Genomic DNA, 24748 nt, shown 5'->3' on the forward strand with positions numbered 1-24748 from the left:
ATTGGTCCGTCGTTTCACGGTTCCTTCTTTTCGGGCCAAATGCACGCGCGCATTCCTGCACGGCCTCGTAGAAATCACGGCCCATTGAGAACAATTCAGACAGATAGGCCAATGGCATTTCCTAACCCCCCCCCCCCCCCCCCCACACACACACACAATTCGCCCCAATCCTCAAGGACTCTTGCGGCCTTGTTCATTCATCATAAATGAAGAAGGGAGATTTGGGTGTGTGTGTGTGGGGGGGGGGGGGGGGGGCTGCGGGGTGTCTGTGGGATGCTTGCTGTTTGTCTCTTTTATTATGTAGCTCATCTAGCCGAGTTGTTTGCCTTGTTCAGATAAAGGAGATGAACCAGATGCTGTTCCGGGGGCTTTTATCAAGACTAAAAAGAATGAATACGTTTTTTTTTTTTCTAATCTCAAGGACGAATTGCGAAGAAATGATTCGGGGCGCCTTGAATCAACACTTTTGGAGCCGTTTTGCCTCCGCTGCGAACGGCTTTGAAGGTCGCGGTTTGAGCGCTCGATTTATGACACTCTCCAATGTGGTAAACGCCAATGGGGGGCCGCTCCGCCAATGCTTCAGTGAATTTGATTTGCTCTCAAGTGACACGACTGCCTCACGCTAACCCGAGTCGGTACAACAAACGTGCGGAATGGACCATCGGGCCTCGTCCAAGCGTTGGAAAAACAAACCCCAAAAATCGGATACAATCCATTGTTGTCAAACAGAGGCTTCGATGTATTTGTTCAACAGTTCGGTGCGTGGACTTTTCGTAAAAAGAGATGACTTGAATGCTAAACACGTTGCAGCTAGCGCGCACGCTAGCGCGCATGCTAGCGCGCATGCTAGCGCGCATGCTAGCGCGCATGCTAGCGCGCATGCTAGCGGCAGCCGTCGGTGGCAGCGCAAGCAAGGAGGGGAAGCGCACAAAAAGAACACGCATGCCGCTCCTCTCTGCCTTTATGGATCCAATGACGATCCGATGGTGCCGTAGCTTATCCCGAGCCGATTCAGATGCTAATTGACTCGTTTTTAATGGACACCCTCCCTCCAGTGGTGGGGATTTCAAGGCCGGACCATTGTCCAGGCTAATTTGTCCCAGAGGAAATCATGGACATGAGAAATCTTCTGTTTATTAACTTGGCAGGCATCCCCGATAGGTTTCCCGCAGCGGCGTGTTGCGGCTTTTGGTGCGTCCCATCAAGGGTCACGATCTGCGTGCGAGGCAGCACTTCCTGCTCTACGACCAGCATTTGCAACAGTCGCACAAAAATCTTGGAGTCTTTGTGTTGTTTGTGATGTGGCTCCCCGGGCCACACGCGACATGAGATAAGCGTCGGTGGCATTCCTTGGGCGCAGATGTAGGTCATGACGCCGCAGCCGAGTCCTTTTTTTTTTTTCTTTCATGAGCCGTCACTGTCAAATCGGCGTTTCAAATGCAAATGGCGGCGACTTTTTTTGGTTTACTCTTCCACCATGTAATGAGTTGCATCTCCCCAATGAACCGATTTGACGACGCTGATGAGGTTGCGTCTCGTCAAACTGAGCATTAATGCCCCCCCCCCGCCTTAGTTGTTAAGATGCCTGTTTGATGGTCTCTACTGTGGTTGGAAGTTAATGAGGCCTTTGTACTGCCACCTACAGGACTGCTTGAGTTATTGTTTTCAATAAAATGCGCCTTTTGGGTTTCCGTTGCCGGAAGACAAACCTCCTAAGTGGCCCTTGGGGGGGGGGGTCGGGTTCTCAGGGTGACTCTTCCGATGAAGAGCAGCGACTTAATGAGTCTTTATGGCGGGAACGACCCCAGCTGCAGATAACCATCAGGCAGGCAGGCAGGAAGAGGCGGGCAAATGGCAGGTCGCCTTTCCGCCATTACGACAGGAAGTCAATTATCGGAAGCCCGTTCTGGTTTTTGACTTTGCCGGTCAAACTCATTCCCGCTATTCGGACGCAAAATGAGAAACTAGAACCGAAGGCGTGAATCGCTGGCGTTGGCGTTTGTCGCCGTGCGCTCCAGACCGCGTCGGCACGGGAAGGAGGCCGAACGTCATGCGAGAATTGCGCTAATAGAAATCGGGGGGCCAAAGCAATTGAAGGCTGCAAAATGGATTTCTTTTTTGGTTCTATTTGGCCCAAGAGAGAAAAGCAGGCAAATGCAGCATACGTCAGGGCCATAACACGCGCTATTGTGTCAACGACTTAATTCCCGAACGGTTGAAGTTGGAAGCAAATATTGCTTCTGCAAAAGTAGTATTGTGAGAGCAACTTGGCAACTGTGCGCACAAATCTGGCTCACATTTGGAGTCGGCAGCAAAACACACACAGACAGACCTTTGTTCTTTCATCCCTTCCAGGGTGAAAAGGACTTCTTCTCCCCAACCCCCCCCCTACCCCACTCTTTTTCTTGAAACCAAGCGCGGCATCCTGGATGGCGTGCAAAAAGGCCTTTCGGCCTTTGGGCTCGGTCGTGACTTGCTAACGATGCGGCGCCGCCATGGGAGGAATCGAGCGCAAACGAGCAGCCCGTCGGGTCACTTGGCTTCTTCTCCAGGCCTCCTGACAGCGCGTCTTCTTCTGCTCGTCTTCCGCCACAAGTGACACCTTGCGCCACTGATCTTGCATGAAACCGAGTCTCGCAACTCACCTGAAATGTATTTCCAGAGCACCGACCGAGTGCCGTACGCGGAGCAACTAAAATTGCTCCAAATTGGTATCAAAGACGGAAGAGAGCACCAAGCAGTTGAACTAGGATCCTAATTTGGCTCATGCCGAGTCCAATGCCAAGGAATGCAATCCACTGTGCAGGTGCGCCATGGCGCTCTCTCCAAAAATTTAAATGGGGGGGGGGGGCTTCACCGACTCAGGCCTCACTCAGATGCTATCAGGAGCAGATACAAACTCCAGACAAAAGAAGGCATGTGGTGCTCCAGGAGAGGAGGGAGGGGGGGTTGGGGGGTCAGGGGGGGGGCTGCGTTGCTGCAATCAGGGCTGGCAGGCAGAGAAGAACGCTAGCTTGTAACGTTTTTTAGCATCACTTAAGTTCTCCCGCCAGCGTAACGCAAGCCAGCTGCGCCACTCCGGTGCCACGTTCCCAAAATGATGCAAATGTCGACTCCAATTGCCTGCGCCATGTCCGTCCGTCTCTCTCCCTCCATTTTGGGCACGACGGGGAGACGCGGAGATGATCGTCCGGGTGGCTGATGAGGCCGAGCCCGCGTCGCACTCGGGGGTCTGTCGACGCCTCCATTTTTTTTTTGTGTTTGTCGGATGATTCCGCGTCTCGATCCCTTTCACAAAGGTCAGACTGGTGTCTCGTTCAAGGTCATTTTTCAACAAAAGTCCCCTTTCTGGGTATCGACATGAAGAAAATGCAGAACACCATTTCAATACGGGTGTTCAAGATGGGCACTTGGCCCTCCTTTGCCGGTCCGTCCGCGACCAGGCTACCCTTCCGTCATCGTCCCTCCGTCTTGATTCATTTCATCATCGTCCTGCGTCCTCAACCTTTTAAATGTCATTTGTCCTTTCTCACTTGCCGTACAGTCACGCGACATGACGCTCTCAATGTAGGAATCGAAACGTCACCCATGTGCCAAAACTGCGATTGAAACTCACTTGTATTGTATATTGACTCAGCATGACTTGTTGATGATTTGTTCTTGATGTTACTGCTTGGTGCTTTCTACCGCCTTTATTAGGAAATTTATTAGGAAAATTGTAAATAGTACTGCGATTTATCCATTGTGTTCATATTGTATTTAATTGAAAGATGTTTGTTGTTTTTTTTCTCTCTCCTTTCTTCTTTCTACATACATTCTTGCTGCTGGAGGCTGTAAATTTCCCCAGTGTGGGACGAATAAAGGATATCTTATCTTATCTTATCTTATTGCCGATTCGTCTTACTGTTTATTGTGGATGTTAAATCGCTCCATGTACAGCACTTTGCTGTTTGAAAGTGCTCGAGAAATACTGTTGACTTGACTTGACTGAACGCTCTCGTCCACCTCTGAAAAGTATTTGGCATTTTCCGGCGTTTTCCTCTTCATAGGGGGGCTCCCGCTACCAAGCGCATGTCACTTCACCAGAGAAAGGCGTCGGCCATCAAATAAAAAACTGATGACGCGTCTGGCAACGCGACACGATGGCAAATTTTGGAAAACGCGTCATCCAAACGATGATGCCGTCTTGATTTGGAGGAGGGGACTAACTCCTCCCCGAGACGTGGACGAGTGACTGCGAGAACCTCTGAAGAGCCAGTCACAAGTTCTCAGGCCGCCTCCGCATTATTTTGACTCGTGTTCTGAGTCAGATCTGCCCCGCGTGATGTTAGGCCCGCTCATTTTCCAAACAGATCGCCCTCATCCCGCCAGTCGCGTTTCGCCCCCCCCTGCACTCCCCGATTGGCGTCTCTCCCCTTTTGTTGAGCACAATGTCGCTTTTTAGCCGTCTTATCGCGCCGCCGTTGGCATATTTGGGCCTCGCGCAAGCTAAACAACGGATTGATTTGACGATGTGCTCAAACGGCGCATCCCCCCGTCGTATGAGTCATACTCGTCTTATCTCTCGGCAAGGACTTTATCTGCCGTCCTCGTTGCGATGATTATGTCGCGTCGGAGTGGGTCCGAGGGGGGGGGGGGCGTGTTTGTGATCCCCCAGCAAAGTCCAACAGGGGCTAACTAGCAAACGGCACAAAAACGCAAGCTCTCGGGCGCAGGTCAACGTCTGCGTCTTATTTCCGCGCAGCTGGCGGCACTCGGCCGGCAAAGTCCGTCTTTGCGATGACCGCAAGGGGGAAACGTCCCCGCGTTTGTTTTCACTCCCGTCCTGTCCTTTCAAATCACATCTGTTCAAATCATCTTTGCCATTTTGAGTCGGAGCAGATTGCGGGTGGCACCGCCAATTAAAAAAAAAAAAAAAAAAAGAAGAAAGATCAGTGGCGACTACTGCGTTCCTATTAAAGAACCCAAATTCAAATGCGGCAGTCATATGTGTTCTCCAGAAGGCCGCCGCGCCTTTTTCACATGGCCCTGATGAGTTTTCAAGATCGGCCACTGGCCCGTTTCGATTTTCTTCTCATAACGGCAACTTATCCTCCCGGTCGACTTGTGTTTTATCGTCTCTATTTTGCAAGATGTCAAAGATTTTGTCCCAAAAGATACTTGACTCCGAAATCGAACCCGCCACTTGCGCGCCGTGAGGCAGCCATGCTAACCAGTCGGATGCTAACCAGATTTTCAACTCCAATTGTGTGTTTCAAACAATGCTTACATTGAAAAAAAAAAGTCTTCCTTTTGCAATATAACATATGGGGTCAGGGGTGCCGCCCCCCATGTTTTTATACAAATTTGCATCGCTCCTAAATGATTTTGTCCCCTCCAACATGATACTTTTCCATGCAACATGGCATCGCTCATCACGGGAAAAATTCCGGTTCGAAGCAGTCCCACGGGCAGGTGTTTGCAAATGGTTTCATGGACTTGGCGCCGAAATGGAAATGGCGACGCGTCCATCTGGGAATGTTCAGTGTCCCATGTGGAAGCCATTGAACAGGCAACGGCGTTCCCCTCTGGAGCTTCGGAACATGCTCCTATTTGTGCTCCATCCCCATGCATTGACCTTTCCGGCGTGTCCCTTCCCTTCTTATACAGCCCCCCCGCCCCCCCCACCCCGCCCCAAAGTGCCTGGTAAAGCCATTGGCGAGGCATCAGCATGTAGGGAATGCGCAAGTGGCCGTGACCAAAGTCTGAGGGATGTGCCGGAACACTGCATGTCACATGGCGTTTTCCACAACTTACTGCCGCTATTGTGTGACTCAACCACTCGTTTACCCCCCCCAAAAAATATGTATATATATATCCAAAGACTCTTTTAACAAACAAAACGCTTAGGCTTCCGCCCTTTGGACTGCTTTGTCTGCTTTTAACTCTTTCATTCCACGACACGTACTTGTATGTCTTTTTACAGTTAGGCCCCGCCTACCAAGGACGTACTTGTACGTCTAAGTTGCGTCATAGAGTGGAGGAGGGTCTGATGCAATCTGTGAATGAAAATAAGCCGTTTGCGTTGTAAATCATGTAAAAAAGCGACCAGTAGGTGGCAGTGGTGCCTCACGTGCTTTTACAAAAAGCTCAGTTTCTCCATTTTTTGCCCAAGAATCGCCATTTTTTTCACTCATCACTTTGCCATTCTGTAATACCAATTGCTGAAGAATGGAAAAAGAAAGAAAGAAAAATCTTTTTCTGCTGAAAGAAGAGAGTCCAAACTTTATTTTAGTTGGCTCCATGCAAACCAAATATTTTGTGGGCCTTGCAGGATCAGTCAAAATTAGCGTCTTCGCTTTTAACGAAGCGCTAAGGAAACTTGATTGAGTACACCTGCCGAGATTCGTGTGAGGCAATCTTGCTCTTTGTGTGCCAATCAACAAAAATTCAGCCTCCGAAGCCAGTCTCACTTAGCGGCATGGAATTTCGTCGGTGTGTCTATCACGAGAAGAACCACCCCCCCAAAAAAAAAAAAATCTCAAGAACCTACAGTAGGTCTCAAATCATCTGCCATTTTGATCTGAAGCAAGTCCCGAGTCCTTCAAGGTCTGTGTGCTCGAGATTTGGCGCGATTGAGATCGCATTTGAACCCCGTTTGAAAACACAGCGCAAGTCTAACGCGTTGTTTCTAGAGCGGCCTTTTCCGATTCTTTTCTTGAGGGCCTTTCAAGACAAACTTGAGCGAAATAAAAAAACGTCATCCATTTGCTCCCAAATTTGAACCGCGAATGCGGGCCAAATGCCCGATGTGGAATTTCCCGACGTTTTTGTCAGCGAGGTGATGCGAGCGGGTCCGCCGACATCCATCTCCAGGCCCGCCGTTGTTTCCCCTATCCGCCTCGTTCTCCAAATCCTCCTTTGTCCCCCTCGTCCTCGCCCTCTCAAAAAAAACCACATGTCAAAACAGACGAGCCGCCGCCGCACACTTGCCGGCTTTTCCCGGGAAAGGAAAACAAGTGGCCTCACATCCTCGGGCTCGTTCAAAGGTCTCCCGATGGCGGCTCGGGTTGCTACACGGCGTCTTTGTCATCGGAGGGTTGGAGGATGAGACGGGGGCGGGGGGGGGGGGGTCTTCCAGGAGGGTCAACGGGGCTCCGGGGAGCAGGAATGTTAATTGGAAAGATTGTTTTAATAAGGCCCTCATGCGCGGCGATGCCGGGAGAGCGGGCCCCACACAGACTACGTCTACTGTCAGCAAATATCTCGCCGGGTTGACGTCCTCCGCTCCTCCGGGGGGGCCCGAAAAGGACACGCGGCGCTCTTCCGTCTTGTCCGTTTTTAAAATCCCGTTAAAGTCTCACACTGGAAGCTCGTGTGAGAGAGGTGAAGAGTTGATGAAGCTGGCGTTTGTGGAAAAATGTAACGTGTGGATCCCAGAGGAGAGAAGACCATCTCAAGCGTTAATATCACGCTTTGCTCAAACCAAAATAAACTTCCTTCAGAGGATCCAAAAACACCTTTTTTTTTCTCTTGCGAATCCACATTGATTTTTTTTTTCCTTCTGACTCTCATTTGAAAAACTCTTTTCAGTTGCTTTGCGGCATTTTTGACCCCCCCCCCCCCCTTTGCTGTTTGGACAGCTTCTCATTAGATGTCTCAGGTGTACCTAATGTTGTGCACATGACAAGCGAGCTGGCGTTTTCCCAGCTGGGGAAGAAAGAGAAGGTCCGGCCGGCGCGCAGGTGTCGGCGCTCTTTTTGGACCTGCGCGCAGGCCCGATATCTCATCTCCCGAGTGTTGAGAGATAGCATGAATGAGGTGACGTCTACCTCCTGCTCTTGTTCTTCTTCTTGTCCCCCCCCCCCCCCCCCATCCCCCGGGGAGCCAAGGGCTGAGCTCCACCTGCAGAAGAATGACTTCACTTTGGATGTGAAAGCGACACCCTGGCCGAGCGGTTGTTTGGCTTTTTTGCGAGGCAAGGCCTTTTTTTTGGGCTCGCCAAGACGCGTTGAGCGCTCGCTCTTTGCGGTCATTGTTTGTCGCCAGAACGGAAACAACTAGGCGACATGGCATACGGCGCTAAAAAGGAGCGTCGCCGCATGCCCCTTGGTATGTTCCAGGCTACCAACAGTCAATGTGCTGTGCAATTCGTATAAAAATCGGATGAAAAAAAAAAAGCCCCCCCCCCCTCCGTTAGGGCGAACCTCGTCCACCGCGGTTGGAGCAAAAGCCGAGGGCGAGACCCACGCCGTGTCTCTTCATCCATCTTTCAATCCCTAGCGGCTTTTTTTTCCTCCTTTCTTTTCCGATGTTTATCCTCGCAAAGATTTGTTGTCGTTGCTTTCATTTCCTCCGAACAAAGCTCTGGTGATCTTTTCTACCTTGGCTTGTGTGTGCCACGAAGGCTTCTGCCTTTCTGTCTTTCTTTCTTTCGGCCTTTATTTCTTTCTTTTTTTTTTCATTAATGTTTGGAGGGGCAGCTTGGGGCTCTCGTTTTAATTTGACATTTAAACATCTGTTTTCAATTTCCTCTGAGACCAAGTCTGTGTGTGTGTGTGTGTGTGTGAGTGTGAGAGAGAGAGAGAGAGAGAGAGAGGGAGAGAGAGAGAGTGAGCAAGTGAAAGGGGTGACGACCCCAGTGGTGCGGAGGTGTGACATTTGTAGGCAGCATCCACGACCGCGTCTAATTGCGTTCGCAGACAGCTCGAAGTTAAGCTAAGCTTACAAGTAGCAATGGCTGAACAGCACATTGGGTTTTCGGCCCACTCTCCGTTATACTTCAAGGTATTGGGTACTCGTCAAGGCTGCCGAGACCGGCCACCCATACTGGAAAAAAAAAAAAAAAATCTGTCAGAGGATAAGTCGCCGATACGCTCGACTGACTTGTGTGCGGGCAGCGCGGGATGGGTTCCTACTCGGTGACGGTGAAGGCGTGGCCTGTCTCTATATGTGCGCTGCTGAGCGAATGGCGACTCGTTCAGTGTGTCGTCTGCCTTGGATCGGATTGGATTGGCCTTTATTGTCATTACACGTTCGCGCAAAGAAAATTTCACGAACAGTGCAAGGGCCTGTTGGTACTCGCCTTGCGGCCAAAGTCAGTCGGAATAGGCTCCAGCAATGGATGGACGGATAGTGGTATCGGTGCTCGGTATCGGCGAGTCATGAAGAGGGACGAGCTGTGCCGGTATCGCTTGGAGGAAAAATCAAACATTTGGCATTTTGGGTCGATCCGTTGGGGTTGGCGACACCATTCGTCTTTGGACAAATCCGCCCTGGCTTTTCACACTCGGCTCTTTGACGAAGACGTACGCACGCACGCACAGAGTCTGGCCTCCCTGTTCATGGCGCAGGAAATCTTATCCACCCCCGGACAGCTGCAGGCTTACAACGAGCAACGGAATTCTCCCGGGAGGGGGAGACTCGTTATCCCCGACACAAACTCACACAAACAAAGACCAGCAGACCATTTCAGCATCTTTTTGCGTTGTCATCTTCACCACCGTTTGTTCACAGAACATTTGGAGCAGAAGGCTGTGCGGGGAAACAACAATTTGGGGTAAAAAACGGCTTTGGAGTACACCAAGGCTCTGGTTCGGGCCCGTTTGAGAAGCGCTGGCTCGGCTCGGCTCACTCGCATGTTTGGGGGCGCACTCAGCTGTGTTTACAGCAAAGAGGTGTTAGTTTGGAGGAGGAGTGGGAGTGGGGGGGGGGGGGGGGTGCTGTGAGCAGGGGTTCCCAGAAGCGGCATTGGTGTAAGCACGGGGCCGTGCCAAGTCACCCTTGGGCCCCTTTTTGCCACCTGCGCTCATCCGATGTGAGAGGAGCGCCAAGTTACCCCGATCGGAGGAGCTTTTTTGGCCGCCGCGAGTGGAGTCAGGAATGCGTTGGCCGCATCTTTCGCCGCGAGCTTCCCCGCAGCGGGCCTGACTTTGATCTGGCATTTCGCAGCCAGGGGACGAGCCTGAGACGATCCAGCCAAAGCTCACTCCGACCTCCCCGAGCGCCCACAAATAATCCGTAGTATTCATCCCGTGCGTGCATATACGTGACATAACGCGGGCTGCTTGTGTGGCCTGAAAGGTTTTTTGTTTTGTTTTGTTTTTTGACGCCGCCAAGCTGCAAAAATGAAAAGCGGTTGTTGCTTTTTCGCGGCGTCTCCCACGCCTGCCTTCCCTTTGGGCGCTAACCGTCAAGATGGCGGAGCGATCCGCTCGCTGACAATCGGAAAAATCGGAAGCCTGAAATTGCTCCGTCCTATCGATCAGCAAGGTGGCAAGTAAAAAAAAAAAAAAAAAAAACGAGGATTCAGGAGTTTGGAATGCAGCACTTGGCGTTTGCTGTATTTCTGCCAACAGGGGGCGCCCTTGAATGTCTTTCCCATTCATGTGCCGCTTCTTCAAGCTCCGACCTGGCCGAGTTGATTTATTATTTGAGGTTTGACTTTTATAGCAAGTCATCAAATGTCCGCCGCCACTTTCCAGCTGAAAACTCAAACGTTCCGACTCGCCCATCTGTCTCCGTAGACTTGATTTGAGCACTCGGACAAAAGTTGGCGGACGAGGACCTCCGCCGTTGGCCAAAATGGCGGACTTCCGGGCTCAATGAAACTTTTAATATTTTTTTTGTGCTGCTCTTGGCACACGACTTGAGTTTGACTTTGCTGAGTGAAACTGGCTTTCGGCCTTGATTCCATGAGGGGGTACTAAGGGGCTACTAAGTCCATTTTGGGTGGTTGGGGCCTGGATCACAACCTTGGAGTAGGGGTGTCCAAACTCTTTTGTTTTGGGGCCGGCATACAATAGAATTAAAAGAATACGTTGTTGTTTTTAGAACGACATCGCCGCATCTCACCGGGGATTTTGTTTTTTTTTCTGAATTCTTTCTGCAGTTCTGCGCGACGACTTCAGACAGAACCCCGCCGACGTGATTGTGGCAGCCGGAGAGCCGGCGGTCCTGGAGTGCCAACCGCCCCGCGGGCATCCGGAACCCACCATCTCTTGGAAGAAAGACGGCCTCAACGTCGACGACCGGGATGAGAGGGTCACGGTGAGTCGTGGACCAAAAATGTCCATGCCTTCATCCGGAGTGGAAAGGAATGAAACGGCCCCGCCGATGTCGGTCATTATCGCCACTCGAGTCGCTTGTTGCGACATCGATTAGCTCCTTACGCCCGGCCAATCCCGAGCGTGACGCTTAAAAATCTTTACGACCGTGGCGCGGAAACCCGCTGGCGCCATTAATCCGCGGCGCCGCATCGATCGGCCGCCGGTCCTCCCGTTGACATCTTCTCGAAGGCGCTTGCAGCTGAAAGGGACTCAGCGGTGCTAACGATGCAGTTAGCACGTGGATAGCAACGGACAACGCACGCCGTCGGAAAGTCACGCAAAGCTCCAGAAAAAAACGCCCCGTCGGCTACGGCCAAAACTTCGGGGCTGGATCTTATTTTTATTGCTTGGCTGCCTTTTAATGTCTTGGCATCTGTGACAAAGTGTCATTTTTTTTGCTCATGTGGTCGTTCAAAGTGGTAATAACACGCTACTGGTGTAAAACATGGCGTTTATAGTCGGGAGGGCCATGTGAGAGACAATCCTGCTTTGAAAACACTTTGTTGGGTTTTTTTTTAGCCATTGGTGCACGCAAGGTCATTTACAAACGCCATCAAAGAGGCTGTCGCAAGCCCTTTTTTTTCATGGCGAATCCTCAAAATGATCATCAAACATCAACATCATTCGTCACCCACTTCAGAGGGCGCTCGCAAACAACAACAACTCTGAAAATTCAGCATTGCCCGTCCGTCTGCTTTTGATTGGGGCTCATTTGGGGGGGAATTCCAAAGGAGTTGGCCCACATACCAGCCTCGGAGTTCGATTAATCGGCACTCTCTCGTCCAAGAAGCCTCAAAATAGTGATTGGACTTGGACGCCGTGCTTGGCCCGCGGTCATTTTTAATTGTTTAATTGTACTGGTTTGATGATCCTGCGTTAGAGAAAATAAAAATGGGTGCCAGAAGAGGGGGGTCAACAGACACGCAAACGGCCTCGGAGAATTTGAGGCTGTCAAATCCAACATGGCCGCAGACGGCGACATCCACGCGGCATTGCGCAACATGGCGTCAAACACGCAAGCGTCTTCATGCCGGAGTCACTTTGTCCCGATCGAATATAGTGTGGGTATACAAAGTGGCGGGGGGGGGGGGGGGGGCAGACGGCGGAATATTTCCAACGTCGCTAGCAGCTGAGCTCATCAAAGGCCCCCCGCGCCCCCCCCCCCCCTCCCGCCATCCCCTGCCGCAGTGTTGTCGTTAGCGTCGAGCCTTCCTGCCGTCGCGCGGCGTGCCGGAACATGCCGTCTCCATGGCAACTGCAAAGTCTCTTGCCGTTTGGATTTCTGCAACATGCCTCCCAAGCACGCCCTTCCCCCCCCCTCCTCCCCCATCTATTTCGGTCCATTGTGCCTACATGCTGATGACATGCTTGTAAAAATGTATTCCTGGCTGTGTGTGTGTGTGTGAACAAGAGGTAGCGTAGCTTTTTGTCACGCTGAGGCCCGCCGTGGCTTTTGGCCAGCAACATCTGCTCGCTGGCTGGCTCGCTGGCTGGCTCGCTGGCTGCAATTGACCTTTTCAACAATCTGGTGACACGTACTCCGACGGCGCCCTTAGTAAACAAAGTGGCGAGTGTTATTTGAAAAGTCAGTGGATATGTCTTGATAAGCGGGGACGGAAAGCCTGCCGGCATTTACATTTCAACAGCTAATTCGATTTCAAATTGACAGAAATGGTTGACATCGACTTTGGCTAATTAGTTGACTGCCCGGTTTCTAGCCCCCCCCCCCCACCTTGCTCCCTAGTATTATGATTTTTAATTCCGTTCCTTTTTCTGCTACACCTATTGTTTCCAAACCTCATGAAAAGGTCTCCAGTCTGTTGGTCGTAAATGCCCCCCCGCCACCCCCCCACATAAACGCAGCTGCAGTATTGTGCCTCATTTTGTAGCATCGTTGGAGCTAATCATCATCCTGCAGAATGAAGCGCTGTGCAAACACAAAAGAGGATGCGCACTGAATGGGGTCTCTCCCATTATCAGCAGTGCCAAATGGCACTAGACAAAAAAAAAAAAAGAAAGAAAAGCGACAGGATGGAGCCATTGCCCCACAATGTCGGCATAATGGTCAGTTTGCCGGGTGGGGGGTGGGGGGGGGGCAGGGCGCTGATGTGAAGAACGCTGCGGTTCACTTTTGGTCCCTGCTGTTCCGCCAAATATCCAAATATCCCCTCTGAGGGCCGGGCGACTGCCACAGTCACTCGCAAGTACGCATGGAGTGGACCGGACTTGAAGTGGATCCTCATGTCATAGCCCCCGAAGAAGCCACAGGGACCTCGGACCCCCGCCACTGCAGCCCGCACCCCTTTACGCCGCTCGCTACGCACCTCGGGCGCTTTGTGCTTGTCACAGTGTTTTAGTTGTTAAGCCCGACTCCAACAAAGAGGAACATCATGATACTTCAAACCCTCGCGGCACCGCAGGGTGCCCCATATCAACCAAGCTTTCCACAACCTCTGCACCCCCCCCCCCTATTGTCTTGAGTCGGAATTGTGAATTTTAAACAATGTAAAGTGCTGTGAATACATCCTCTAAAACGAATCCCACGAAGGGCTTCAAACCCCACTGATTACCCCCCCCCCCCACCACCCCTAACCACGAACCAAAGAATTCGTGGTTAGCCCCCCAGGTAAAGAGTCTCAGAAATGAGTCTCCTTAACAGAAATGGACTTAACAGATAGATGTGAAAGGAAAACAATGGGGGTGACGTGTGTTTTGATTTGATGTGGACACGTGATTAGTGATTAATGTGTGATTAATGTGATCAATGTGTGATTAATTTGATCAATTCCCACAAAAAGGTTTTACGCTTGAAAGCCAAAAGGGATCGTCGCGCCGTCGCTCTACTTGAAGTAGCGCTTTTGCAAACGGCGCGTGTCAAGTTCCCCGTCAGTTAGCTCTCTAATGAGCGGATCGCTTACCTGCCCGCAGGTGCTGATCCCGGCCTCACAGGCGCTTTTAAGGTTAAGCCCCACCGGGATGGACCGTGGGTCCCCTGCGCTATTGTTTGCCCACTGCGGTTGTCATCCGAGAGGAGAGCTGCGAAGAGGCGGGGGGGGCCTCGGTCGGCTCGTCTCCGTCTCCCCGCGAACAAAGCAGCTCCTCTGGCCTGTAATCAAAGCCCTGGGAAATGCCCGCACCCGGACAAACCTTACCTTGACGGCTCTTCGCGCGCTGCTCCCGAGCGTTGACTTGCCACACGGAAAAGTACGTCGAAGGAAGCCGCGAGTTCTTGAAAGGTCCACCCCCCCCCCACCCTCGCCCGGCGCGTTGGACTCTGATTAGCAACTTTTGGAGACAGCTGGAAATGTGCTATCGGTCCTGTCGAGCCTCAGGTGCTCCCTTGGGTGATTTTGGAGGTTGTGTTGGATTGCAAAAAGTCTTTTTTGGCTCAATTTACCTTTTGAGGCGAAACAGGCCGACCGATTTCGACTTGAAGCGGAAGCTGAGAGGCCAGCGCAATGAATGGAGCCTTTCAGCGACAACGTAACGACGACCGCAACATGTTCGTGGCGCACGCCGCTAAATAATTCATCCCCTTCCCCTGTGCTCCTCAGATACGCGGCGGGAAGCTGATGATCACCAATGCCAGGAAGAGCGACGCCGGGAAGTACGTCTGCGTCGGGACGAACATGGTCGGCGAACGGGAGAGCGAAATCGCCGAACTGACGGTGCTCGGTAATTCCCGTTCTTGCCTCCCATCGATGCTTTTTAAAAAAAAATTTAACTTTCACGTCTTCCAATATGTGAAGGAGTTTACGTAGCTCGCAAAACAAAGCAAAAATTGACCAAGGGACGACTTCTAGCTTGGAAAAACTCCCATTTTGAAATTGACCTCTTTGCTATTTGCGCCGGCGCAGAGCGACCCGGCTTTGTGCGTCGGCCCGGCAGCCAGGTGGTGCTGGTGGACCAAAGCGTGGAGTTCCGGTGCGAGGCGCGCGGTGACCCGGTGCCGACGGTGCGATGGCGGAAGGACGACGGAGAGCTGCCCAAAGCAAGGTGCGAATCGCGGGCAAAAGTCAGCCGCACCGTCGGTCGGCTCTTTCTGGTCTCCGGCTGACGATCGGCGCTCCCCCCAAAGGTACGAAATCCGGGAGGACCACACTCTGAAGATCCGCCGTCTGACTTCGGCAGACGTCGGCTCCTACACCTGCGTGGCGGAGAACATGGTGGGCAAGGCGGAGGCGTCGGCCAGCCTCACCGTCCACGGTAAGACGGCGCTCGGCGGCTCTCGGGCCTTTCCTTTCGTTCGCAGGCTCATCGGATCAGGTTTGCTCCGGTTTTGTGGGCCGACTGAGTCGCCGTGCCAATTTTCTGCCTTTGGAAGGTGGTATTTGTCTCGCCGGGATGGCGGGTGAGGTCTTTATGTTTGTTTTTGCGATACTCATGCTGACGTCACGGGCCCCATCCACGGCGACCGCTCTGATTCGCTCATTTTTGACATTTGCGGGTCTGAAATGGATCCTTCACGAATCCGAGATAGCAGGAGCGATCGGCAGCAGGTCGCGATCCAACACAGACGCTTGAGATGTCGAAATGTGATCTCATCGTGGAGGCCGGCGAACCGCTCGATGCCGCTTGCGGCTTTAATTCGCCTTCCAGCCACCACTGAATTGCCTAAAGACCCCCCGAAATGTAATTTCAACCACATGTGGAAAATGATGCACTTCAGAGGCCCCCCCCCCAACCTCAAAACTGACTCGTTGTTAAGCTTCCGAAGCAAAATGGCGTGTTCGCATCGCTAGGATCGACCAACGCAAAGCGGAGCGGAGCGAATCCGCCTGCAAGCGAACAAAGGCTTGAAGCGCCCGTTTCGGCTAAAGGCCAAAGGTCAGACTTGCCTGCTAGAAAATCCCATTTGAGGTCGGCCGCGATTCCTGCGATTAGCCGATTGATTTCTAATCGCAGGAATCCATAACCACTACCGAGGTGGGAGCTCGACCCTTCAATCGATCTCATTTGCCCTTCTTTTATTATTCCGCCCCCCCCCCCTCATTTACATCTTCAGCCCGTCCGCTGCTATTTGTAAACATCTCCGCGCCTCCTGTGGCCTTCTCCACCGGGCGTCTTATTAACACGCTTTGAATCGAAAGCGGCCGGTCACAGAGCGTGAACATTCAAAAAGAGCCCATTCAGGGGAGCTGGGCGGGTTGGGGGTGGGGGGGGCGCCCCTTGAGATGGGGAGGGAACACAGGGGCCATTTAACGGCAAACTAATGGGAATGTCGGGAGCGGTGGGGGACGGGGGGGGGGTGGGTGAAAAGATGGTTGAGCGGGCGTCTGGCCAGCCATGCGGAACGTCTCGGCAATTGGGACGTGCGCCGGCTCCGTCGGAGAGGTTTTCCGCGCTGAGGTCAGCCGTATTCATGTCACTTCCCGCAGTCGGCGGCGCTCGGATATAATGAGGCGGGCGGGGCAATTTCAAGCGCATGCCGAGCCCCGCCGCCTGTCGACAAACACGTCCACTTCATCCTCGCTCGGCTCCCCTTTGCCACGATTTCTTCGTATTCCGATTTGGGAGTCCGGCTCAGGGAGTCCGATGAGCCGCGGCTGCCCATACCAATTCGATACGCCTCCCGCCCCCGTCACATCGCATCGCTTGCTAGCCTTCACCTTTCTCCCTGACCAAAGGTTATTGACGAGCTTGTTCAATCAATAGTGTCCTTGCTCTAGTCACCCTCATATAAAAAAAACAAATTATCGATACAATGATGATTATGCCATAATCAGGTATCGACGAACCGGATTATGGGACATAACGAATCTGCGCGTTTGAATTGTGGTTCTTTATGAGCATTTCAAGTTTACATCATAAAGGTGTTGGATGTAAGCAAAAATGAAAAAATGTACAGTTTATATCATATCGTGGATGCTTTTGGTGGATTGTACGTCAACTAAATGCACCTCCGCACGAATTTCGAGCCTCCAGTGGCTTCACGTATCTTATGATCTAATATAGCATGAGAAGGGGCGGAGCCACTGTCTTGCAAATTAAATCTCCTTTGAGCCCCAGAAGAGGAATCCAGAAAATGGGGGGTGGGGGGAGTGGGGGGGGGGCTTTTCACACCCTCCACGGTCAGTCTGTGGACGAAACAATGTAGTCAGTGTGCGAGCGGTGCCCCGGGGGCTGTTTTTCTTTCGATGCGCGCCGCTCTTGTTACGAACTAAATCGGCGACTTGTTGTTTTACACGCTCGTCAGTCCGCAACACCTCCGCGGGACTTATAAATATGTCAAGAAAAATATTCCCTTTCATTGATAGCGGAAAGCCACCAAAGTCCAGGTTAAGACTTTGGCTCCAAGCCATGTGCCGACTTTCGCCATTGAGTCGGCAAGCGAGCTAATGCGCAGCTTGGAGTCGGCAACCAGACCTTTTTTTTTTTTTTAAGATTATTTTGCCGAATTTGTCCGATTTTAGGGCCTCTCTCTGTATCTTTGCAACTTTGGGAGAGTTTAGTGTTGTCTTGTTTTAACCTGAACAACTTTTGGGCCATTTTCGGACCCTCGTCATCGTGTGTTGGAGGCTTAAAGATGACGTCATTGAAAAGCCTTTGAATGACTTTGATGACGTGCTGCTTTAGCACACAAATTAAAAGTCGTCTTTATTTGTTTGAGTTGAGGCCCAGAACGGTTTTGAATGGACTCGCCGTCCCCGGAGCGACGTTACCAACGGCCCGTGCTAAAGAGCCTTGAAGGGAGACTTCAAGGCAGGAATTTCCTTGTCAGCAGCGCGCATGCTGTGGAGAAAGCACTCAAAACGCCAGCTGGGTGACCGACCGCGTTTATCTACGCGCGTGCGCGTGTTTTTTGTTTTTTTTTCTCAGCCTTCAAGCGCATTTCCATCGTGCTTTGCGCACTGTTGATGTCCAACATGCCGATGGTTCCGCGTAGCACATATGCACGCTGACGACTCCCGATGGGAGTCGCCATTCATCTTGTGAGTTCTCCGAATGTGGCGCTAATAATAATAATAATAATAACCTTTCGATGTCAGCACCTCGCCGGTTTTGAGTGCCGCTGGGTCGGATGCCGCTAAGTCGGCGCGAGAACTGCCAAGTTGAGTTTTGAAATTAGTCACCGCGTATATCAGCCACCATGGCTTAGTTCTTTCTTAATTAATTTTTGGAGGGTGGGGGGTGTACTGCTAGCAGTTTGCTTTTTAGTATTTGCGTAATTGTAAAGATGAAATCCGTCGACAGTTGGTCGTCCTCGATTTCCGATCAGCTTCTTGATGAAGTTAGCAAAGAGCTCACAACGCCGCCTGCCGCGTAAAGGGCTCGCCTCATTCAAAGCTCGGACGTGCGTGTGGGACAGTCTTGACATTTTCAAGCTCTTCTGATGTACAAAAATGGATGTCTTCACCGGGCAGGATGTCTAAATCTGCAAGGGCACAAATGAGTCAATGACGCCGGGTGGGGGCGGGGGGGAGGGGGGGGACAGCAGGCGTGGTGGGTCATTACTCCGACTGACAGCGTTTACGTTTCGGTGGGAGCGCATAGATTAGATAAGGTGAGCCATCGACCGCGCAAGATTTATGACCCCCCCCCGAGAGTGTCAAGTTAACATTCACCTTTTGTTTATAATGGAGCGGCGCTAACATTGGTGACCGAGCGGCTATCCCTCGGCCAACTGGGAGCGTTGCGCAAGTGTTGATGGCATTGACTTGGGGAATCTTCCATCATCTTGTCATTTTGGTTTGCATCATGCAAAATATTCTTTGTGTCCGTTTGGAGGAAATGTTCTTTGCTCTCTTTGCAACCCTCCACTTTTGTATTTTTTTTTCCTCACCAAACAGCACCAAAGAGAGTCCACTGCATCGTTAGACATATAACATATAACATCATAATAACAACCCGCCCCCCAATCAAATATCGTTATCACATGAATGAGCAAAATAAAGTGAACAAACATAATAACAAAATATAGAATTTTAAAAAAACCAGAAGGAGTTTTCTCCTCCATTTTGTTTTATTTTCACGTTCAAGCTTTACTGCAGGTCAATTACAAACTCTGCATATGGATGGTTACAAATATATATGTGAAATACACAAATATATATATATATATATATGAAATACATTTTTAAAATAAAAATTAACATCATTGTAAAAAAAAAATTAAAAGTATGTAGTTGCTTCCAAATGGTTTAAAAATACTTGAATGCCATTTTCAAGCCTTGTCTATACTGATGTGTTTTTATATGTATTTAGTCTTCTATGAAGTCATTTTTACAAACATTATTTTGTTTTTTTGAGAATGTAGAACTGGTCACTTGCGGTTTAGTCAACGCCCCCCCACAGTGAACTGTGCCTTGTCTTTTGTTAGTCAATGACACTCCCTCGTATGCATTTGTACCCATTGCCCTTCACCTTATTTTGACCTTGCTCATTGACATTTTGCGTTGTTGTCTCTTTTCTTTCCTTTTTTTTTTTTTAGTCGTGTCTGGTAAGTTGACTTGTCACCCGACACAGGAAGCTGTCGCCACTCCACCCACTTCCACTTCCCCCATCCATCCTTCTCCCATCACCACTCCACACGCCAATCATGTCTCTGTTGTCACCAGCAACGGAGACGAAATGGGTAAAAAAAAAAAATGTAAAAGAAAAAAACAAACCCACTGGTCTTCGGCCCTCCAAGGTAAAGGTGTCTCATTTATTTTTCTGTTGTTGTCCTCTCCCCCTTTTTCAATGCATTTCCAAATAGCGCGTCTAATTCGCGGAAAAACGGCGCCTTGATTTCAAAGGACGGCTTTCCAATTGTTTTTTTATGCATGCCCTCGGCGTGCAAATGATTCACACATTAGACGGCGGAAATTGTTCGGCCGCACCTGGATGCTAGCAGACGCGCATCTCCTCGCAGGGACGACGGCGTTGAATGCGCCCATGCCCCCGCCCGTTCGGGTTGTCATTAAGAGGCTGTTGGCGAGGAGCAGATGGTTCAAATGTCTTCTACCCTTTCCGTGTAAATTTTAATGCGCCGAGCCCTCGTTCCATGGAAATGAGTTGGCAGCTGGGCAAGCATTCTTGGTTGTATTACATGCATAGTTGCATCGGTGCGGCGTTTAGCGAGGCCACGTCCACGTCGCTAAGTCGGCGCTCATAATTGTCAACATGACGATGGACAGTTGGGATGCGCAGTGGCAAAGGTAGACTTTTTGCGCTTGAGGTGTTATTAAATCTCCACTGTCAGGCAAAAAATGTCTAGGAGCTAGCTAATTAAGCTAGCTAGCATAGCTAATTTAATATTCAAACATTTTGGCATGCTGCGGGAATCCATCGACCATCATTTGCCTGAAGAGAAGAACAATGCCAACCCGTCTGAATTTTGATCTTCTAAAAGCACAAAGGGCTCAGTCTGAAAGTTGCGTTTGCGTCAAGCTAGTACTTGACATGTAGCCGTGATATTCATATTGATATGACTTGCTGTTTCAAACTCATTAATTGCCCAAAGCATCCCGCTAGCCATGACATCTGCTAGCCAGAGACTGAGCTGCCCGCTTTTTTGTTGTTGTTTTTTTTTTTGTGAACAGCACTCACACTTCCTGTCGCTGTTTACGGGAGGTTTCAAATAATGAAACATTTTTAGTTGCCGGCATATACCACACGCATTTCTATTAGACGAGGCTGTGGACTAAGATTCATTTCCAAAATGATCTTAGCCCCAAGATGCCATCAGTTGGTGGCAAATTCAATCATGAGACAAAGACACAAAATAGCTAGCGAAAGTGTTTGTCATCAAAAATCGCAGGACACCCCCCCCCCCCAGCAATTAGGCAAACACTACACCGCGAAGCTTTACTGAACACTGCGTGTGGGAAGACCTTAGGCCCTCTGCACCATCCCCAAAAATCAGCTAGCTAGCTACCCGCGGTCTTAGACGGTGGCTAACCGCTGTCTCTGCTGCTGCTCTCCAGTGCCGCCTGCATTTGTGGTGAGACCGCGGAACCAGGTGGTCGGTGTCGGCAGGACCGTCACCTTCCAGTGCGAAGCCACCGGCAACCCTCAACCGGCCATATTTTGGCAACGGGAAGGAAGTCAGGTAAGCAGGACAAGTCGGCACTACGCCGTGCTTCTAAAGCAAAGGAGCTTGTAAATCGGGGCACGTCACGATGGCATTTGTCGCAACTGTCCCCTCAGAACCTGCTGTTCTCCTACCAACCACCGCAACCGTCCAGCCGCTTCTCGGTGTCGCAGACGGGCGATCTGACCATCACCGGCGCCGAGGACTCCGACGTGGGCTACTACAGCTGCCAGGCTCTCAACATCGCCGGAAGCGTCATCACCAAGGCCTTTCTGGAGGTCATTGACGGTAAAAGTTCAGGCTGCGGAGGCAACTAGGCCAAGTCAACGGGCGGCACTCAAAGCGATGGACTCGTTCCCCGACGGCCCACTTCCAATGGATCTTTGACGTCTACTGCCGTCCATGGCAGCGAATGAGTGAAGTGTGAAAGCAAAAACTGATTTTTTTTACCGTCAGAGTGGCTAAATTCAAAGCCGGCCTCCGTTCCACCACCCCGCCTTTTCGCGTCATCTCCTTCGAGCCCATTCGTCGTCACGTTCCGCTCAACTCTGCCTGCGCCCATCCTGCTCTGTGGATCATAATAACAGTTATTAAAGTGAGAAGGCCAGCGCCAAAGCCGTAATGGGGGGGTCACGCCAATAGTGGTTTTCGTCAACCTCCGCAAAACCCAAACAGGCATCATCGTGCGTGCGCGGGGATGCGCGATTGGCCCGAAAAGCTCTTTGTGGCTTGGTGAATGGGGGGGGGGGGGGGGGGCGGAGTGATGAATAATAATGATCACGTGTGTGTGTGGGGGTCAAGGCGTTGGCTCAATAAAGCCATTACCTGCTGTGTGCCCACCTCCCAACGTCAAATCTGAGGCCGTATGATTTGAATTTGCGCTGTTTATGTTTGATATGGCGTCCGCCTGCTGCGGAATGATTAGAAAATTGCTTCCAGTTCTTCAGAATGGCTTGGTTTCACCCCCCCCCCCCCCCCCCCACTCCCCCTGCTCTCATGCTGCTTGTCACCCGTTTGCCACCTTTTGTGACTTCCCTCACACAAAGCTTTGGATGTAATTATTGTGTGTCGTCCCCCCAACCACCCCCCACACCCCCCCCCCCTTCCCATTTGCACACATAATTACCCGATTCTTTTCTCTTTTGTTTTCCGCAGTGGTGTCAGACCGCCCGCCACCGATCATCAGGCAGGGCCCGAGCAATCAGACGGTGGCTGTGGACGGCACGGCGGTCCTCAGCTGCGTGGCCTCGGGCGGTCCCACCATCCTGTGGAGGAAGGACGGCGCGCTGGTGTCCACTCACGACTCGCGCGTCAAGCAGCTCGAGACGGGCGCTCTGCAGATACGCTACGCCAAGGTCAGACTACGTCCAAAGTGTTTGTGCGTTAATCCCATCGCCGCAGGTTTGCAAATAACACCTCGGTGAGCCGCCGCCACTCAATCTTCACGCGCTGGACTCTGCAAAGAATGGGCTCGCTGTCACGAGCTGGCTTTTGTGTGAAACGCCGTGAGTGAGAGCTGAGGGCGGCGGGAGGGTTCGCCCCTTGTCACGGGGTCAGAGGTCGCGTCACTTTGCGGCGCGGCCGTGACTGTTCGGCGTGTCTTGTGGTTTACAAGATTGCAGAGGGAGTGGACCTGCGGTGAAAGCAATGTGGGGGTGATGGGGGTGGGGTCGTGGGGTAGAGGTTGGACAACCGCAAAGCACTTTTGCATGAACAAATATGTCACGACTCCCGCGCAGCGTTTTCATGAGGATGATTGCCACGCATTAGGCAATTGCTTTTATTCGCAACAAGCGACCGCTAACAACTTCCGGTGATGCAAATCGTTCGCTACCCTTGGTTGAAGATGGCTTGCTTTTGCTTTTGCTTTTGCTTTTGTTTTTTGTTTTTTAAGTGAAACTAATAGGATGCTCCGTGTGCACTGTGCGCCAACACAAAAATGTAGAATAACGCCCACACAGACACACACGTTTTTTTTTGGTCCCCCTTACAGTCAAAAAACAAGATTTAAAAACATCAAACCAGAAACACAAAAACATTAGCACGTAGTCGCTAGCGTTAGCATGTTCAGAATGGCCACCAAGAAAATAAAATGATTGACAGTACCTTCGCGATCGACTTGAGACCAATTCGCGGACGACCGGTCGATCTGCGACATATTGGGCACCCCTGCAATACAGTCATTCATCCTTCATTCATCTTCCGAGCCGCTTGATCCTCACTCGGGTCACGGGGGGTGCTGGGGCCCATCCCAGCCGTCTTTGGGCAGTAGGCGGGGGACACCCTGAATGGGTTGCCAGCCAATCGCAGGGCACACAGACACGAACAACCATTCGCACTCACACTCACACCTAGGGACAATTTAGAGCGTCCAATCAGCCTACCATGCATGTTTTTGGAATGTGGGAGGAAACCGGAGCACCCGGAGAAAACCCACGCAGGCCCGGGGAGAACATGCAAACTCCACACAGGGAGGCCGGAGCTGGAATCGAACCCGGTACCTCTGCACTGTGAAGCCCACGTGCTAACCACTGGACTACCGGGCCGCCACGCAATACATGATGGTTTGAAAAAAAAAAAACGTAAATGATTTCTCCCCCCACATTAGTCACAATTTGGTATCATTTGTATTTGTTTTCAGCAATATATACGATTTGTTAGTCCATACTTGTTGGTTTTATTTTTGACAAGCGATTGTGCAATCGCAAGTGCTGAAAATGGCTTGTTGTCTTTGATGACGCAATGTACAAGGGTTGCTTTTTTTTTTTGCTTTTTTCGGGGCCCCTGCCAGCAATATGTATTGCTACAAATTATTCGTCAAGATACAAATGATCAGCATCAACTGCTGCGTGTGTGTTATCTCAAAACAGGGTGCAAATCACATCATTAGCTAACTAACCCAACTGTGAGCCGTGATTTAAAAAAAGAAGAAGCTAATGAAAATAGCCGCCGGGTTTAAACATAGCAAGTCACATCTGTTGGCTTCCCAGTGCAGTTTTTTAAGGCGGCGAGGTGAAGGGAGGGGGGGAGCACTCAGATGCAGAAGTCTGTGCGGCTTTTTCTATTCGGCATCCGCCAGTCAACCTTCCACCCGAGACACGAGAGCGAGATGACGGGGAAACGGCGAATGAGCGCGCTTGGGTGTGTCCGACACTAACGGATCTTTTCCATTTTCTCCAAATGTCTCGCTCCAGCTGAGCGACTCGGGCAACTACGCCTGCATCGCTTCCACGCCCGGGGGCGAGGCTTCGTGGAAAGCCCATTTACAAGTCCAAGGTACGGCCAAAACGCCTCGTCGTCAATGGCGGCGTCGAAATGGGGGGCGACTTGTTTCAACGATGTCCCGTCGTCCCATCAGAATTTGGAGTTCCCGTGCAGCCAAACAGACCCACCGACCCCAACCTGATCCCGAGCGCCCCGTCCAAACCCGACGTCACCGACGTCAGCCGCGCCTCGGTCACGCTCTCCTGGAGGCCCAACCTCAATGCCGGGGCCACGCCCACTTCCTACGTCATCGAGGCATTCAGGTAAACGCCTCTGCCAGACATCTTGGACACATTGTTGTCATTTTTTAAAAAAATCTGCCATGAAACAAATACGAAAAAAAATCTTGCAAAACTATTGCTTGTATCTTCGATTGTTCTTT

At 51.2% G+C, this 24748-nt stretch overlaps 1 protein-coding gene across 5 annotated transcripts in view; it reads left to right on the plus strand.

Annotated features, from left to right (window-relative positions):
* LOC127608549 (roundabout homolog 1-like) overlaps nt 1-24748 on the plus strand; it is a 121173-nt gene that overhangs the window by 79098 nt on the left and 17327 nt on the right. For all 5 annotated transcript variants that reach the window (XM_052077673.1, XM_052077675.1, XM_052077674.1 and 2 more), the window contains 9 exons: nt 10871-11028; nt 14642-14762; nt 14945-15083; nt 15166-15293; nt 20996-21120; nt 21219-21390; nt 22258-22457; nt 24297-24378; nt 24461-24629. In XM_052077673.1, coding sequence (XP_051933633.1) covers nt 10871-11028; nt 14642-14762; nt 14945-15083; nt 15166-15293; nt 20996-21120; nt 21219-21390; nt 22258-22457; nt 24297-24378; nt 24461-24629 — 1294 coding nt within the window. The remainder of the gene's footprint in view (nt 1-10870; nt 11029-14641; nt 14763-14944; nt 15084-15165; nt 15294-20995; nt 21121-21218; nt 21391-22257; nt 22458-24296; nt 24379-24460; nt 24630-24748) is intronic.

Source organism: Hippocampus zosterae, chromosome 10 (genome assembly GCF_025434085.1).
Source record: "Hippocampus zosterae strain Florida chromosome 10, ASM2543408v3, whole genome shotgun sequence".
NCBI lineage: Eukaryota > Metazoa > Chordata > Actinopteri > Syngnathiformes > Syngnathidae > Hippocampus > Hippocampus zosterae.